Here is a 19,189-nt window from a genome sequence, read left to right as displayed (position 1 = left end):
AAGCTCAGGTGAGGCTGTGGTGTGGGTGAGGTGCATGTTCATTGCTGCCAATGGTGTTAGCAAACCGTGGAGAGGGTATGCATGGTGACATCCTGAACTGCTGCAGCTGTTGTCTCCTGAACACAGAGCCCTCTGCCACAGTGGGTAGTGACACACATGCCTATTGGGCACAGAAGACATTTCAAAGCTGATTACGATATTACATTAAACTATTCAAATGGGGATCATTTCCTGGCAAAACACACTGGGGTAGTTAGTGTTTTGCCTTCATTTGTTGATGGGGCAATGAAATGGCACAGCTGATGGCGGGCTGGATGGTTTGTGGAGGAAACACTAGGCTTCAGCCTCTGGAGTACTGTATCTTATATAGACTTTAACAACAGGAGTTGGAGGATGCTAAATGACACTTCACAGATATTTCCAATTTTAGACTGGAATAGTTGTCTGCTCCAGAAAATCAGTCTTGGGTATCTGCAATCAGTGCAAACCTGCCTCTCCCATGAAAGTTTCACAGGAAAGTGTGCATCCAATAACTCCAGACTGAGCTTTACAAGTGGCTGCATCGCTTGGATATTCACAGCAGCTAAAATCTGTAGCCAAACATGAGGATCTCAATTCACTAGGTGATATTTACAGGTATGGCCAATAGAACAGCAAATTGCAATCTAGGGAAAGAGAAAAAAAATTGCCACAGTCACGGGGGGACAATCAAAGAACAATAAGACAATTTTATACAATGTGACAGACAACTGTACTGGATCATCAGTACCTCCAGCTGCCAAGTACTTCTGGATGAGGCTGCACAGTGAAGGAGCAGAGGAGTAGAGGCTCTACAGCAACCAGTATAATAAAATCTAGGAGTCTGGGCAACTAATTAGCTTTGAGCACTCCGAAAGCATGGTTGGCATGTGCTGCAGTGAACACAGAGCTGCACTGTCATGACTATGACATCTGCAGTTTAATGTTGGAGATAAATGTATATTTGGAGAGGTCAAAATAGGAAATCCTGAGCTCTCTTCTTGCCTTTGAGGCTGACAACATATATGACTTTGGGCAGGTTGTCTAGACTTGGAAGAAAGAGGATTGTAGAGGGTTTCCAATGTCAAGATTCATTCAACTCATGAGTGTGAGGTTCCTTGGATGATGATCAATAGTGAATAATTATTGCTGTGAGTGCTGAAAGGGATATATTCACTATCATATTAATATAAAATGATATTAAAAATCATTAGCAGTTAATAATTTATTCAGAAAATTGAGTTTGTCTTCTTCTGAATTGTTCACACAACCTTCACAGAATGATAGATTATATAAAGGCTTTAACTGACATATTTCCAAGGGATTTCTTTTGGCATATAGTTCAGAGTGAAAAAGAATGTTAATAAGGACCTCTAGGCAAGTGAAAAACAGGATACATTGCAACACAGGTTTACTTCACGTGTCATATTAATGTGACAGTTGATTTGCTGAAAGATTTTTTAGGCGTGGGCAATTTAGACATGGTAGTGTATTGGATTTGTGTGCAGGTTTCGGTAGCAGGGGTTGGGGGTGGACAGACTGGGACGGCTTCTGTGAGAAGCTGCCAGCAGCTTCCCTCATGTCAGACAGAGCCAATACCAGCTGGCTCTGAGATGGACCTGCCACCAGCCAAGGTCAAGCCAACAGCAACAGCAGCAGTGCCTCTGAGAGTTAAGGAGAGGGGGAAAAATCCTGCACAAGTGCATCTGAAGAGAGAAGTGAGAATATGTGAGAAGAACAAACATGCAGACACCAAGGTCAGTGAAGAAGGAGGTGAAGGAAGTGCTTCAGGCACTGCAGCAGAGATTTATCCCCCTACAGCCTGTAGTGCAGACCTTGGAGAGGCAGGTGCTCTGTTGAGCTCCACCGTGGAGCAGAGGTCCACCAGCAGCCCCTAGAGGAACCCATGCTGGAACAGGCAGATCTCTGAATGAGGCTGTGACCCTTGGAAAGCCCATTATGAAGAAGGAAAAAAGTGAGGAGTCCTCCCCTGCAGAGGAAGGAGAGATAGAGACAATGTGTGATGAACTGACCACAGCCCCCATTCCTTATCCCCCTGCACCTCTCGGGGGAAGGAGCAAGAGAATTTTGGAGTGAAGATGAACCTGGGAAAAAAGTAGGGGTAACAGAAAAATATTTTAAGTTTTGGGTTTATTCCTCTTTTTTCTACTCTGTTTTGATTGGTAATAAATAAAACTAATCTTCCCAAGTCAAACTGGTTTTGCCTATGATGGTAGTTGGCAAGAGATCTCTCCCTGCCCATATCTCAACCCATGAACCTAACATAGCATTTTCTCTCCCCTGTGGAGCTGAGAAAGGGAGTGATAGGGTGGCTTTGAGGAGCACCTGGTACTCAGCCAAGGTCAATCCACCTCAGGAAGGTATAATCTGTGTGGATTTTCATAGAGACTAGCTCCACATTAAGGCAGAAAAATGGAAATCAGTAGACAAAGTGAAGACGGGAGAATTAGATAAAGAGAAAAGTATGATGGATGTTACTGAAAGAAGTATCAGGTTGCAGGGGATGGGCTACCTGAACAAAAAAGCTTCAGGTGCAACATCATGTAATGCATTTCTCAAAGAGCTGCCCACAAAAAGCAGGATCAGGCTGATTAACTGGTTACGAGGATTTTGGGAAGCGACAGAAGAGGCTCAAGATACTGGGCCAAGAGAACTGGATAATTGTGGCCCAAACCCCTTAATTTGGGGTAAGATTCAGACATATAAAGTGCAAAGTCATACACTTGGAAACTAGTAGCTAAATCTTCAGGAGAATATGAGATTTAACAGCTAACAGATTAAGAGAAGAATGAGATGGCTACTAGATCTACTGGAAATGTGATTTCTGTGTGAGGAAAGCAAATGCAGTTTTGTGCTCAGTAAAAAAACTGGGGAAAAGAAGGAAAGCGGTTATTTGAGATTATTGCACTTGTCTTCCCAAATAGGCATGCTATTCCAGGAAGTATCTAAACATCTGCCAGCTGATGGGAAGTAAAGAATTAATTCCCTTAAAAACAACAAAAAAAAATCAATTTGCCTGTGTGCATCGCTTTGTTTCACTTATTAAACTCATTATCTCAAGCTTCGTCTCTTGCTTTTGTCCTTCTGATTCTGATTCTCTCCCTGCTCCTGCTAAAGGGAGAGTGAGCAAGTGATTGAGTGGAAACTTCTCTGTCATGTGGGGTGTTGTAGTTTCACCCCAGCTGGCAACCAAGTCCCATGCAGCTGCTTGCACACTCCACCATCAGCAGGATTGGGGAGAGAACTGGAAGGGTAAATCCATAACATTAAACCACCAGGTCCTAGAAACAACTTCCTGGAAGAGTGGTGAGGGCAAATAGCTTTCCTGATTTTCTGATGAAACTTGATGGTTTCTCTCAGGAATTCAACAACAGGACACCAGTGATTCAGGTCCTTTCAAAGCTGCAGTACAGGCTAGAAAATAATTCTAGGTTTTCCATGTTGTTATGAAAGAATAAAAAAAAAAAGCCCTTTTATTTTTATTTATTATTTTTTTTAAACTGGTAACAGGTCACGACTGCAAGAAAGACCTCTTTCTCCATTATCCCAACAAGCATTGTGGTTTGGAGACAAGAAACAAGAGTTCCCAGTGATCCTCTGCTCATGTGAGAAATTCCAAATTTGCATGACTGTCTCAGTAGAAGTTAGATGTACTTCCTTTATAAATTAATTCTTACTCTGAAGGGTTTTGTACCTCTTCTCTTTTTGTAACTGTAATTGTTGTTAGCCTGGCTCTTGCTTGACTTTATACCCTGAGTTAGATAGTGTGCTTTAGTTAGAAAAAGTGTTTACCACACTGAAAATGTGGTGTGGCTTTATTAGTAAATTCAGCAAGAGGAAAGACAAGAGAACTTGTTTGTCCATTCACAAAACTGGAGAGCAGGTTTCCAATGTGGGTTTTTCATGTTAGCTGTGGCTAGAATTACTCCTCATGTCTTAAATACTAGCCAGGTGTCAGTGAGCTATTTCTCTTTCCACAATACAGGGAAAAAGGTAGTGTCTTACACAAGTTAAAAAGTTACTGCTGACATTTCTTTGCCTTCCCCAGCACAGACAATGTAGGAGGAGATAGTTTCAGTGGGACCACATACCATGGCCACTTTTGCCAGAGGGAGGATGTGGTCAGCTTTCTCTTAAACATTTAGCTTGGCCTCCACAGTCTTGTGCTTGGTGAACCTCACTGGTCCTGTTTTACTGGGTAGTTTGCTGAGAACATCTGGCTAGTGGTTCTTCCCTGTTTTATTAGGCAATGTAGTTCATAAAAGTTGCGGCCTTCAGCTTAACCATACTCCTGTGTGGAAAGTCTTGTTCACTGCAGTGTCTGGGCCAGAGACGTTTACATCACTGTAATCAACAGCATTAAAAACAGTTACTCCTTAAGTGACCTTAGGTTAGCAGGAAGCAAGATGGAAGAATGCCCTTCCAAAAGCAAGGATTTCCAGCTTGAGTAGGAACTGTTTTTACGTGTATAAAAACAAGTCATTATTTACCATTTCCACTCAGTTGTCCGTCTAGTCAGGCACATTAATCACTGAGTTCCATTCAAGGCACAGTCCTCAAGCAGTGCAGAAGAAAACACTGTCTGGAAAAGACATTAGAAATGATACTGGTGATGTAGAAACAATTTGGGTTTTATTTGCAAATCTGTAGCACAATTAAAACTAACAGCTGCTCTCTACTCTGTTCCAGAGATGAGTGGCAACATTATAATGAAAGTAAATATATTTTCTTTTTAAATGCACACTCCACTTTTGTGGAAACAATATTGCTTTTCTTTTCAAGGACACTTTGTTCAAACAAAAGTAAGGTCAATTTCCAGCTTGAAGAAGAGGAGCATCTACAGATCCCAGCTACAGAGACTTGAAATAGAAAAATTGGTATGAATGAAACTCAAAAGAGAATGAGTATTGTTGTGTAAGCATGGGCAGAAAAAGCAGAACAAAAGTTAAAAGAATGTCTTGTATTGGTAGCAGAGGACACAATTTGTGTAAATCGCTCAGAGAAATGTGTTGTTTCCATCAAGCACTATAAGGACAGCACAGATGACTTGGTAGCTAACGACCCTGCATTCCTGAAGAGGATGGCAAAAAGGTTGAAGGCTCTCACACATGCTATTCCTTTTTCTCTCAGCGCAGATTCCACCTCATTCAGCTTGATCCACATCTTTTCTCAGAGCTTGGGAGATGCAAACATCTATTTCCTATGTAGGCAATGATTTTTTGTGCCTCTGTAGATACTTGCATAAGGGAATGCAACCTTACACTATACTCTAAAAAAAACCCCTCCCACATTCAGAGGTCTAGTTTGCATTTGTACAGTTTGCATTTGCACACATGGTTGACTGTGTATGCCACAATTGCTTAGGGCAGTTTAAGAACAAGGGGGTAAAGGAACCAAAACTGGAACTGTGCTATTTCTTCTCCAAATTGAAACTGATTACCGAAAATGGTTTTCTACTTAAACTGCAACAAAATGACAGGAGAGAAAAAAGAGAATATTGCTGACTTCCAGCTCAAAACATAAGCAGAAATGAAAATCAATGGCTTGCACTAACAAATTTAACTGGGGTTTGTCGGGGAAAATGTGAAGAAGGGAACAAGCGGCATCTAAGAGCAGCCCAAAAATTCACAGGGGCCAGGAAGGAAAGTTCCTTTAGACCCAGATGAGGTGAGCTGGATACCTGGCTCGGTCTCTTGAGATGGACAAAGATCTTGCATAAAAAGTTGTGGACTGTGAAGACTGAATACTAAAAACTCCCACACTTGTCTCTGACCCTCAGAAATTCCCCCAGATTTCCCCCTCCAGCCCTCCTTCCTCACCTACATAAAAGCTCTGACTCTTCCACCACTGCCTGTCCCCTCTCCTAAACACCTCTGGCACCTCCTGTCACACTCTATTACCTCTGTGTCCCAAAACCTCATTCAGCCTTTAAATAGTCGAGCCTTTGCAACTAAGACTGAACTGAAACAACTTCAGTGATACTCTGAAGAACTCAAGTTCTTTCACTCAAGTGAAAACAGTTATTAAACTCACTGCCCAGCTGATAAAGGTGGAAGATCTACTAATGGCATTGAGCAGCAGCGACAAGTGATCTTACAGACTCCTCAAAGTCCTCAAGTGAAAGTCTGTGTAGGTTAAATCTAAGTCTTCTGGGTTTATTTTTCTCAGCAACCTTCCATGGACTCCCGAGAGATGTTTTCAAACACTCACAGTTCCACTGATCAAGAACTATTGAAATGAAGGGAATTGAAACAAAGTCACAGAGTTCTTCCCTAGCTTTTTCTGAAGTACAGATATAGAAAACTATCTATACCATTAGTTCCACATATTAAAAAGTCCATTTAACTCAGTAGAAAATGGTCAAGTAAAGTGATAGGCCAAAACTTGACAGAGAATGAGGGTGCAATTACTTTCTTGTTTGTAGCCTTAATGAAATAGGAATTTCAAAATTTTAAATTTAGAATTTTAGAATTTTAAAATTGTTGTCATCTCAGTTATTATTCACAACATTCTCAATTACCAGTGGATTAACAGTGAATCTTCATCACAAAGAAATAACACAGAGTATATAGAAAGTATGATAAAAACCCAAAAGACCAAATATCAAAATACAGACAGAATGTCAAATAATATATATTTATTTAACAATATAATTTTTGTAAACAATATATATTTATTTTCTGTGTCACTGTGTGGCCCAGGCACTTTTCACTAAAAACTCCATTCAAAGTAACTGCTCAAGGATTTTTTTTTTTTAGTATTTTAAAAATGCATAGGAGTTTCAAATTCTTTCTATACTGCAATCAAGGATTTTTTTATTTCATTGTTCTGTTTGTTAATTCCAGTGCTTTTCAACACACTTCATATATTTCCTTTAACTGTGAAGTATCAAACACTTTGAGACTAGCTTCCTTTCATCTGTAATGTGCTATCCTTATTTAGTAAAGATGGCAAAAATAGTTCAATTTGAAAGCCTCTCAGAAGGGACGTGTTGGTAGCAAAAGTTTGTACCACTCTGTGTAAAATTACCACACCATGCTGTTAATGTGCTTGTTGAATGTTAATGTGCTTGCCATCGCAGGCAAGATGTGCAAAGATTTGCAGTCAGATTGTACGCCCTGTTATGCTCCTGAAGTTAAATAATAGTACACAACACTCTTTGGTAGTAATTTTGTTAAAGCATTAACTCCACAAGGCAGTTTTTTTCTTGTACACGGATCTTTTATATAGTAAAAAACGATTTTAGTACATTCCTGTCATTCATAGCCTTAAGCAAGAAGGTTCTGGGGAGCTGAGCTGTCCAGTTGCATTACTATGGCATCTCCTGGGGTAGTTTCCATTCATTTTTCTTAGTAGTCAATAAAAAGCATGCATGTTTATCCACACCCATTATTCACTGTCTTTCCAAAATTATGCTTTAATATATAACTGCTTATTTAACAGGTCAGATACACAGGCTCAAGACAAATTTAAGCCCATGAACACCACACTGAAAATGAAAGAGAAGAAGTAAATTAAACTTTGGGATGTTTATTATGACACATGCATTTCTTTGTGGTATTTCAAATGAAAATACACATAGTCTGGACACCTGGAGCACCTTGCTCTCTCATCATCCCGCTTTTGCACACACAGCTTCTCATCTCGTGGGTTAAATAGAACCTGCTTCTCCTCAAAAGCATCAGAAAGCTTTAAATTAATCTTTTATATTTTTTTTTCTTAATGTGACAGAGGGAGATTTTCAGAAATATGAGCAGTTCCACCAACAGTGATTTATCAATCATGTTTCTGCCCTGGACTGAGATATGGTGCTTTGAAATGCCTAATGCCAATTGTACAACTACTCACTATGTCAGAAATCATAAAGGAAAATTCCACATTTGTCCCCATTGCTCTTCCTTCCAAGAAATGCTATTCAGCTGAGCCCTGATGCTGATCTTGCTGAAGGGCCTAGTTAAGAGAACTTGCAGTACAATCAGGCTAAAAGATGATCTGAAGTAGAAAATAATGAACAGCACGTTTAATTTGATTAAAAGTACGGAGTGACAAAGGTGTGTGTCTTGTTTTCTGTTAGAATTTAATGTACTTGATGGTGTATCTGCCCTCCCCCTCCTCCCTTTATTTTTTTTTTTTCCAGAATGTCGTTGGAAAAGAATTTAGCCTCAATTGTGCAAACACATGAATACATAATCACTAAGGAACCTTCTTGATCCTTCTGAGGATGAAGTAAAACAGTGTACTTGTAATACTGGAAAATTCAGGCACAGATTTCATAAAGAAAATCTGAAAGAGACTGAAACAGGTATGATTGGTATTCAGGCATCATACAAAGGTGTTCTAAAAATTCTTATGTTGCTGTTGAATGCATTAAAATACATCTATATTTTAAAGAGTTCCAGATGTCTCTGTTCTAATTGTCATATAAACAATGCCTAAAGAATTGCTGTCACTCATAGTGGAAAAATATGTCAAATAGAGGCTTGAAGAGATTTGGTACTATTGGATATCATTATTAATGATTTTTGAATAGAGAGTATGGTTCTTAGACTTCCAGATCTAAGCAAGTTGGGATGGTTGGCATTTCGGAGGACAACATTATAAATAGAATTATACTGACAAATGTCGCAAGTGGCCTGAAACATAGGATTAAATTCAATGGGGAAAAGCAGAAAGCACTACAGTTAAACAGAAATAAAACTTCAACGTGTGAAATGTCAATAACAGGAGAGCATCCAGAGGCTTTTCCAGTAAATCAGGATTGGTATGAGTCAGCAATGTCATACTGTCAAGAAAACAAACATCATGCTGGGATATATAAACAGAAGTCTCGTATACAAGACACATGAAGTAATACTTCCACTCTACGCAGTATTCCCAGGGCCTCAACAGAAGTACTGTATCCAGTTTTTGGCACAGTATTGCAAGAAAGTGGAGAGGAGCCAAAGGAAAGCAACAAGAATAATCAGAAGTCTAAAAAAGACAACCGAGGGAAAGACTGACTGAAGAGGAACTGTTTAGTCTATGGGAAAGATGACAGGATGAAGGGACCCTGGCAGTTTTCAAACTCAGGGAAGGCTGATGCAAAAGAGGAGGTTATAGCCTGTTCTCCCTGGCCACGGTATGTGACCAAGTAATGGTCTAAAATTCAGCTAGGGCTACCTTGACAAGTTTTCTTACTGATTGCCTGTGTGGATAGAAAAGTTCTGAGACTATGTAAGAAAGTGGTGGAGTCCCTAGAAACGGGATTGTTCAGTCTGCAGAAAAGAAGGCTCCAGAGTGACCTTACTGTACAGGCCTTTATGTACCCCCCTAAAGGGGGTACGAGAGCCAGAAAGGGACTTCATACAAGCGCATGTAGGGATAGGACAAGGGGCGGTGGCTTTAAACTGAAAGAGTACAGGGTTAGATCAGATATCAGGAAGAAATTCTTCACTGTCAGGCTGGTGGGACCCTGACACAGGTTGTCCAGAGAAGCTGTGGCTGCTCCATCCCAGGCAGTATTCGAGGCCAGGCTGCACCGGACTTTGAGCAATCCGGTCTAGTGGAAGGTGACTCTGCCCACGGCAGGGGTGTCGGAAGGAGATGATGTTTAAGGTCCCTTCCAACCCAAACCATTCAATGACTCCATGATTTGGCTGCCATAACTATGTATTTAGTAGCCATATGCAGTCGCCCTAGCGAACCACCTCCGCCTGCCGGCCATAGCCCCGCCCCCGCCCCCCGTTGCTTGGTTACCGCGCGGGGCGTCACTGCGGGGCCCGAGCCGCCGCGGCGTGCGGTCGACAGCCGGGCTGAACCATCTCCCGACCCTGTGGGGGCAGAAGTGGGTGTGTCTCGAAGCAGCGGCTGGACTTGTTGCTGTAGCTCCCGCCCGCAATTTACCGCTTCCCCCCTTCCCTCAGCGCTGTCTTTGGTTTCGCCCCGCGCGGACCATAGCGACGGAGGGCGCACCGAAGGAAGATGGCGGTCCCTGTTCCTCCGTTGCTGCCGGCTTCGTGAGCGCGGCGCTCGCTCTTTCCCCTGTCCCGTCCTCGCTCCTGCACCCGACTCCTCCCGGCTGCTCTCAGCCTCTTCTTTCTCGCCGGGGCCGTAGAGATCATGTCGGACTCGGAGGAGGAGGAGAGTCCGGACCGCCAGCTCAAGCTGGTGGTGCTGGGGGACGGCACCACTGGCAAGGTCAGTGCCGGCCCCGCCGACAGCTCCTCTCCCTCGCCGCGGTGCCCCGAGCCCCTTCCCAGCCTTCCCCCTGACGTTGTCCCTGGTTCTGCTGCCGAGGAGGGAGCAGCCCGCGGCGGCTTGCAGTCTGTCGCGCAGCCGCTGTCGCGATACCTGGCTGGCTGCTCCCGCTCGGCTCCAGGCCCTGCACGGGACACGCGGGCTCTTCCCGCCGGCATCCGCGCCGTGCCCGGCAGCCAGCCCCACTGACGGCGCTTCCGCACCCGAGGAGGTATCGTCAACAAACAGACGTACACGACTGTAATCCAATTTTCTTGAGCCGTTAGAAAAGGAGCGGCGAATAACGTAATTCCTGTGGTGCTGACGGAGTTTCCCGCTGATCCCCGTGCGCTGCCGATCGCGCGCTGGAGGCTGGAGTTGCTCGGTTGGAGTCTCTGGAATAGCCCAAAGTCGTTCTCGGTGGCTGCAGTGCCCCGGGCGTGTTGGGCTGGGGTCGCGGCTCCCCTCGAAAGGGACGAGCAGGGAAGGTCGCTTAGCTGGGTCTGCAGGCGCCCTTCGGATACAGAGCTAGCAACCTCCAGAGCTGGATAGAACAGTTCGCATCTAGTGGAGTTACTGTTCCACAGTTTGGAAAGGCACTGCTGGATCTATTTAGTTTTCGTTTGTAACTTTTATGTCTTTGGGTTTTTACGCCTATCTGTAATCTCCGTAATGAAATCCTGTTCATAAAAGTTTATCTATCAACAATAATCAAGCCATAATCAAAACAAGCAAACAATAATCCAACAAATTTCTCTTTGTAAAAGAGAAATTTTGACAAGGAGAAACCAAAAATGGCAAAAGAGAGGCTGCATTCTTAACTGTTTAAAATAGTCACTGATCTTAGCTGTACACTTGAACATATCTATTGTCATATGTAGCCTGAACAACTTTGTGAGATACACCTGGAAATAGTAAATTTATTGTGTGCTTGAAGTATACAGTATTTTCCTCTGTCGCTAACTTTTGAAACCCAGTCTGAAGTCCTATTGTGTTCATCTGAGAGAGTAGATGGGCAATTCCAACCAGCTGTGTGCTGAGAGCATAATGAATGCACACCATTGACAGCTGAAGTGCTGCTTCACGGGTTGCATTTCCCAGGAGTTTTCCATTCAAACCGAAGAATCCTTTCACTACTGCTGTTGAGCAGCTTGTGGCGAGACCTCTCACCAAACATGAATTTTCAAGCATTCTTAAGTTTTGATGTATACTTCTGTTGATTCCTACCTCTCACACAGGAGCTGCCACTCACTGCATCTCCTGCTGACTCCAGGAATCTCACACTTCCAGGGCAGGTTATTGGACATGAGCAGCAGCAATACTCTGGTGGGCTGCTTTTCCTCCTGTCCCCCCTAGATGATGCTGTAATAGAGGCTCCCTCCCACCGTCCCAATGGCCTGGCAGCACACACAGATTTATTGTAGGGTCTTGTAAAAAAAAAGAAGCAGTTGGCTCATGGAATATAAAGGATAAATGAAAGTGCTATTTCAAGCACCTCAGAAGACTAAATTGTTGAGGTTCCTCTCTTTTGTTGTTTACTCGTTCCGCTTACTTGTTGAGACCTGTGTGTGTCTATGTGTTTTAAACTCTAAATTGCCTGGCTTTCACATCTGGTTCACAGCTGGTCTTTGCACACATGCATACTTCCTTTTACTGTGCAAGGTGTTGGTTTTTCTCTTCCTCTGTCACTCTGGGATCATGAGACAGGAGGCGTGTAGAAAATGATGGGATATATCTGAAATGCTCTGTCTTGTGTTTAGTGTGAGGTGTTCGCCTTTGGCTTCTTTTGCCACAAAAAAGGTTGTGGGTCAGGTGGAAACTTGCTGTTTCCCTCACCCATTGTTTAGAAGCAATGTGACTCAGGTTCTGTGCAAGGATTGGTAGTAGCTTGAAAACAAATCAGTGTCAGTTCAAGCTAAAGGTGCACTAGCTAGGAATTGCTTTATCCATGAAGCAAGGCAGGGATGCTGTGCTTCTGTTAGTTTGAGGTTGTTGAATGGCTAATTGGATACTTAGAATTTTAAGGGTAGCAATAAGCGCTGCTGGAGCAAACTCAAATAGAGAAGAGTAGAAGTGGAAGAAAGGATAAGAGAGGTGAGACAGAGTAGAATCTATAAAATTCTTAGGGTAGAAGAGGGATCGTAAGATAATGGTGGACTGTGGAAAAGCAAAATTGAGGGAAGCAAGACTTCTATTATCAGAAGATAATAGAGAATGATTTTAATGAACTAGACAAACTAGGAAAACAATCTAAAAAGCAATCAGAAGTGGGGACAATCTGAGATAAAAAAAACAGCAATTAGTAATAGCAGTTGGCTCTTTGATTTTGAGTATAGGAAGGACATAAACACACACAGCAGCCTTACGTGTGTAGGTTTTAAATCAACCCGCTCTTCCTGAGCCAAAATGATTTTCCATTAAAGTAAACCAACATTTCTAGTATGGATTGAAAAAAAAAAAGATGTTATGATCCAGATATTTCTACTCCTTTTGTGCATAGATTGGCTTGATATTGAAGTGTACAAGGATGCTGATTTGAGATAGAATACCGTGATTTGCTACTGTTGAAAAAGGTTTTGGGCCTTTGGAAGCAAATCTCAACTGTTAATGGGAAGAGAGGCTGTGAAAAATACGTGTGGTGAGGTTCTGTTTATTTGCTATCTGTTGTAGCTGGGACTAAAGTACAGTAGCAGAAACATCCTGTCTTTTCCTTCTGTAACAATGGATGATAAAAGTGAAAGAAATGCTCAAGCTGGTATGGGAGTTTGCAGGAGCTAAAACATAGGCTGGCATAAAGAGTAGTGTCCTGCTTACTTTAGGATTTTTTTAGGATACCAGATTTTTAAGCATTGTGCCAATTCTGAATTGTCTTGTTACACTTAGGCTCAAAAAATTCATTGATGGTGACAAAAATATTGTTGTCACTGTTGAGTCTTGCAAGTGGAAAATTGAATGAAGTGTGCTGTGCAGATTGGCCCAGCTGCATCAAATAGATCTGTGTCAAATGTCAAGAAGTTAGGATAATTTTCTCTTTTTCAGTGAACAAAATTGCATTAGTAGTTAGGAGTGGGATGGAAGGACAGTTATGTGTTTTTATGGTAAAGCATTTAATTATTTAGCCTAGTGTTTGTTTTAATTTTGTTTGTCTTAAAATTCTTGCCAGTAGGATAGGACATGACTGAGGGATGAGCGTGCTTGGATAATGGCATTGATATTGTAGAAGGGGGTGAGATAGTACATGTGGTTTTTGGAAAGTAGATTTTCAATTAGTGGCTAAAATTCGTGTGTCCATGGAAATTCACGGCTTCAGAACTATGTACATGCATCTAATTGAAATTTGGGTTTAGTTTTCTTTCTTAAAACTATGATATGACACTTTGGCACTGCTTTCTCAAAACTTAATTCTATAGGATTTTACTCAATGATTTGTCATTTGCTGGGGTTTTCCCTACAAGTTTCTGGTTGCCCTGGTAAGTAGTCACTGTCAGAGCTGTCTATCATTGCTTGTTCTATTTCACTTTCAATTTATTGACCTTCTAGTTTATTTCACAGATATTTTTTCCTTTTTTTTCCTCTTTACTCATTATGTAGCTCTTTAGGAACACCATGTCGGCAGTTTATACTGAATTGTAGGCATTGAAAAGTAGAAGCAAGAAACTGTCATACCTTTCATGTAAGGTTAAATTCCATTTTTGCTTCTTTCAGAAAAAACCTTCCCAATTATCCTATTGTATTTTGAACTTAGCATTCTTAGAATTTTTCTTTTTTTTTTTTAATTTACTGCTATCTTGGTTGCTGTACTTTAGAGTCCAAAGACATTTTTGTGTTTTTAACAGGGGGGTTTTAACATCAACCTTCAAAAGAGTATTGATATTTAGAATAGGATGTTGACATTCACTTTTAAGTGTTTAAGGCAAGTGTGTGAACCTTCCAAAGTGATGGAATTTTTGCTGGAAATTCTGCCTTGCAAGCTGGTGGCCTGGTTGTCTTTGTAGACGGGCAAAGAAACAAAGCCTTCGTGCTACCACACTGTTCTCTGGCCCTGACATTAAGGGTTGGAATTGTATGGAATGCAACCTTTCTAAAAAATGGTCACTGGTTACCTATTTATTTTTACAACTACAGTTCTACTGAACCATTATTTAACTCCCATTAATTCTTATATAGATTATATTCAGCATATCCTCAGGTAAAACTCTTGAGCAAAATCTTTTCTGGCAAGCGCGGCAGCGAACACTTCTGGGATTTGAAGGGAGTATTTCCATTATAGAGGTACTTGAATATGCATTGACATAACTTCTTTGTTTATTGTTATAAAGAAGTTTGAACTGTTGCTCTTAGCATTTTGTGGATAAATGCTTGTTTTGTGAATAAACAGAAGACCCTAGACTGGTAATCCAACACCTTCCTTGAGCTCTAACATTTTTTAGGAAAAAATTTAAGGAGGAGTTAGTCCATGATTTTGGGCTATAAATTCCTTTGCATTCAAGAGCACAGTTGAGAAAAACTGTTTAAGAGGACTTTGCCATGCTGTTGATTACTTGCTGCTCTTATAGGTTGGCTCTTAATTGAATGTGTGTTGTTTATTTTTACTAACACCTCTAGGAGTCCTCAGGGAATATTGACTGTCACAGAATGATAAACTAGCATTTACTGAGCATTTAAAACAAGAAGGGAGTGGTTACTTATTTAATGAGAATCTAAATAAATGTGTTGGAGAATATAGAACACTGTGATATAGTCAGGTGATACTTTAATTTGTACTCTAGGCACTTGTTGCTTTTCCAAAAAGGATAATTTCAAGAAGACTGGATGGTGTATTCCTGCAGTTGTCTTAATTCTCATCTACATCTTTAAGGTCATGACAGATTAATGTCATTGTAATCTTGACATGCTAACTATTGGGATTAAACGAGTCAGTTCTACTGACTCTTTCAATACAGTAGTCTGAATCTCTGTTGAGTTTTATTTTGTGTGTGTTGTTAGTATTACTGTCACATAGCTGAAGGCAGAAGAATCTTCTCACGATTCACCCTCTGTGATCTTCCCCCTTTCCACAGGGATATAAATATATAAGCATATTTATGCTATTTCTAGTTTACTTGCTTTTTTCCCCATTTGTTTTTTTATTTTTAATCCTCTTGGAGCATTTACTTCAGTGAAGTAAATGAAAACGTTGCCATAGGCTAACACTGACTTATTGGATTGTTTCCTAAACATATCTTCTAATATCAAAATATCATTCATTATATATATGGCAGTCACAGGAATATAAGTATGATATAGAAACATGAAAACAGTAAATCTTGTTTTATTTACAAAATAGGAAATCTAATAATTGAATAAATGTTTGCCTATTCATACTAGAGTGTTAATGCTGTGGCTCTGGTGATGATATTTTAATGTAAAAAAAAAAGATTTTATTTTTCTGTGTGCATTTGACATTAGCCTAATTTCGATCTTTGTTATAACCTTCTATTCCTGGACCTTGCCTGTTCTCATATTTCGGAACTATTGGCATTATTTTGCTCTTATATTTTTGACTAAATGTACTCTTAACAGCATCTGATAATAAACAGTTGGTGTGACTCATCTCTTCAGGTCTTGATGAATGGAAATTTGGCAAGAAAAACCCCTTGTGGCCTGTTTTGAGTTTTCTCAGACAGTGTAAGGGTTTTGTGAGCCTCTTAGTATTTTTCCTTCTCTGTATAGGTAAATAAATATTTAGATTATTTTTTTCTGTAGTTAATTTGCATTTTTATTTACAAATGTCTTGCCTACAAGAGATTTTTAAGTGTACACTAGTTTGATGTTGGTTGTGTTTTATAATTTTTAATAATTAGTTTTTTTTTTTTCACAATACAAACTGTTGTATTATGTATGATTGTACCACTGTTTTCTCGTTTACTTTTTTTGCGAGCCTTCTTTCTTTATTTCTTTCCCTTTCTGCCCCCACCCTTTTTTTTTTTTTGTCTTGAAAGGAGACCTTAAATTGCTACTAAATTGCTACTGACAGGATATAAATGTCTTGCTTCAGTAGTTTGCCTAGGTTAGTTGTGTATCCTTTCAGCCATATATAGTAAAAACTTATTATTAGGTCAACAGTGTATTGATTTGCTTTCATAAATCCACAGAATACCAATTGAAGAAATAAATTTTCAAAGTTCTGCTGAAAGGAATGATTCTGTTAAAGTGCATTTTTTATATGAGTTTAACCTTTTTTTTTTCCTGTGTGCAAGAAAATACTCTTCCCATCTTAGAGTTCCTGTAATCCCTGAACCTGAAACTGATGAGCAGTGGCAGAAATCTTGCCAGGCTTAGGATCCCTCTGTGGGATTCTGCATGGTGCAGGTCTCTATTCCTTCCCAGAAAGTTGGTCTGGGATCATGGTGTTCTGCACCAGGGGAGGACCCTTGTTTTGGAAATTAATGCTTTTTAAAAATACTAAGATGTTCAGATACAGATAGTGACACCTAGATTGGTGTCAGTTTGAGCATACTAATGATACCTCCTTCAATTCTGTGTAATATTTTGGAATAGGACTGTTAGAATATTTTTGAAATCAAAGCAAATATGCACCTTGATTCTTTTTGCATAAATTAGTAGCCTTTGCCACCTCCTGTTATTATGTTGAAACTGACTGGAGTGCTTGTCAATCCAAATCCGTGAACACTGTTAGCATTCACTGATTTAAAAAGTGCTTAACTGTATTTCATACTTCTGGGTTAGCATAAAGTTTATTGCTGTTAAAAATGACAACTTAATTTGATACTGTTCTGTTTTAGACATCCTTAGCTACACGTTTTGCTCAAGAAACATTTGGAAAACAGTACAAACAAACCATAGGACTGGACTTCTTCTTGAAAAGAATATTACTGCCAGGTAAGAGAATAAAAGCTAACACTGAGAGGTTGGATGGCAGCAAGACTTGCAGAAACATATTCTTTAGAGTAATGTGTACTAAATTAGCTTAGTGCAGTGATTTTTGTTGTGAAGTAAATTAGGTTGTTTGGAGAATATTTTGTTTGTACATTCTTGCCAGGTGTCAAAGAGTTATGCCTTTGCAACTTATATCTCTAAAACACTGAATTCAAACAAAAAGAATGCTATCGATATTGATGACTTTTATTATCCCTGCTTGGGATAAGAAGTGCACTCACTTTCTATGTGGATAGTGTAGCACACAACAATGACATGGAACTTTAAACATACTAATTGAGAAAAGTATATGTGTTTTGATAGAAATATATATATATTTTAATGAAATACACAACTCAAATATGAGTTGTGTGAGAGAAGCATAATGCAGCTATGGACTCGCAGTGCTCTAATATGTGAATGCTGTTTTATGCAAGGCAGCATGAAATTGCTGGCATTTAATAGACCACTAAAATTTAGGGTCCCTCGGCACTCATAAAAATACAGCTTGAGCATTCAAGATGTTTCAGTTCACGATGGCAAAGAAACTATTTAGATGCCAGTTGCAGCACACTGCATGGAAAATGCAAAGAAATAATTTTAAAAAGGATAATTGCTGGTTAAGTTTGTCTTTGAACAATTGGGGTTTAAAATATATCTTTTTGCTGATTTGTGTGTGCTCATATTCTAAGTATGCAGGTATTTAGTTGAAAACATTTACTTCTGGATTCAGAAATCAGAAGTTAGAAAAAGTGTGTGTGATTATTAAAAGGCGTAGTGAGATCTGCTGTGGTTGATGCAAGTTCTGTAATTCTGTCTTCTCCTTGTGAAGGATGGGAAGGGAAGCAAACTCAGAAGTTAAGCATTTTATCTGTAACCTGAAGTTAAAAGAAAATATATGTAGTCCTTAAACTTCTTTTTTTTAAAATTATATTACAAATAATTTCTTGATTATGTTTATATATTTTCTTAAGTGAAACAGAATAATCTTTTCAGGCTATTCCTGTGTTCACTGTTTTGGTTTCACCATTTTGATGTACTTCTTTAGTATTTAGTATGTACTTTTTTTAGTAGAGTGGTAAAGTACAAAATTCCAGTGCTTATTTCTCCATAAAATCAACAGAATAATTTTTTTATTGTCCTGCTCCTGCCTCTAAAAATACCAGTGTGTATAATACTTAACAGCAGTACTTGCAAGTGGAATGTGTACACAAATCATGCAGTGTGCATGCTGAGAACTTGTATTTTGCAAGTTTTTTTTCCAGCTGTTAAGCATACAGATGCTATTAGTATATTACTGGGATTATAAATATTCTTGTTGAGTAGAAAGTTTGGAAAATTATCAACTATTGCTTCATTGATTTTTGTTCATAGTTTATTTTGTGTATGAATTTCATTCATTCATGGTTTATTTTGTAAAAAAATCAGAATGCAGGTAAAAATAGCACCCAAAAGTCTGTACATCTGTTTTCCTCAAAACAGTAGCATTTGTATTCAGATGCAGGAAGAAACATTTTTTCTCTAGGTTGTCATTCTGGTTTTTGCCCATGCCTATATATGTTAAGGTAAATATGGCTCTCTATTTTATAGGTAAACTTGGCTAGTTGTGGGGAGTGAGAGGGAGGGAGGTAACGTTTCTAAATACTGGAATGGGAAGCATTATTTTAGTAAGTGGATTTTTCTAATTTCTTTATTGGTTCTGGGTTTGCAGAGCTGCTCTGTTTACTTGAAAGGTTAATTCATACCACTGCACAGAAATTATGTGTGTATCAGTAGGAAAGAAGACTTGATTTCTCTTATTCAGTAGGACAATTGCTGAACAACAGTGGTTCAGTAGTTGATTTTTTTTTCTTCTTCAATGTAAGCAAAGATTCTAGAAGGCAAAATGACGTATTTCTAGAATTACACGGAAGTTTACGTTAAGCCACATTGTAATGCATTACAACTTATAAAATAAAGTACTGTTTTTCTGGGTTTTTTTTGTTTTTTAAGGTAAAAGGGGCATTTGTCTTCAGTT

At 39.7% G+C, this 19,189-nt stretch overlaps 1 protein-coding gene across 6 annotated transcripts in view; it reads left to right on the top strand.

Annotated features, from left to right (window-relative positions):
• Positions 1-9,970: 9,970 nt before the first annotated feature.
• RAB28 (RAB28, member RAS oncogene family) overlaps positions 9,971-19,189 on the top strand; it is a 62,801-nt gene continuing 53,582 nt past the window's right edge. For 5 of the 6 annotated variants that reach the window (XR_010721407.1, XR_010721408.1, XM_066185468.1 and 2 more), the window contains exons 1-2: positions 9,971-10,215; positions 17,040-17,136. Coding sequence is in view for 4 of the 6 variants with exons in the window: in XM_066185468.1 (XP_066041565.1) it covers positions 10,138-10,215; positions 17,040-17,136 (175 nt within the window). In the remaining 2 variants the exon portion in view is untranslated. Of the gene's footprint in view, positions 10,216-11,558; positions 11,581-17,039; positions 17,137-19,189 lie in introns of those variants that run through there. The other variant, XM_066185470.1, reaches the window with a different exon arrangement.

The sequence above is a fragment of the Chamaea fasciata genome, unplaced genomic scaffold (genome assembly GCF_029207755.1).
Source record: "Chamaea fasciata isolate MVZ Bird 193981 ecotype frontalis unplaced genomic scaffold, bChaFas1.0.hap1 SCAF_6, whole genome shotgun sequence".
Taxonomy (NCBI): Eukaryota; Metazoa; Chordata; class Aves; order Passeriformes; family Sylviidae; genus Chamaea; species Chamaea fasciata.
Note: the sequence above shows the minus strand (reverse complement) of the source record. Positions and strands in the feature narration are given on the sequence as shown.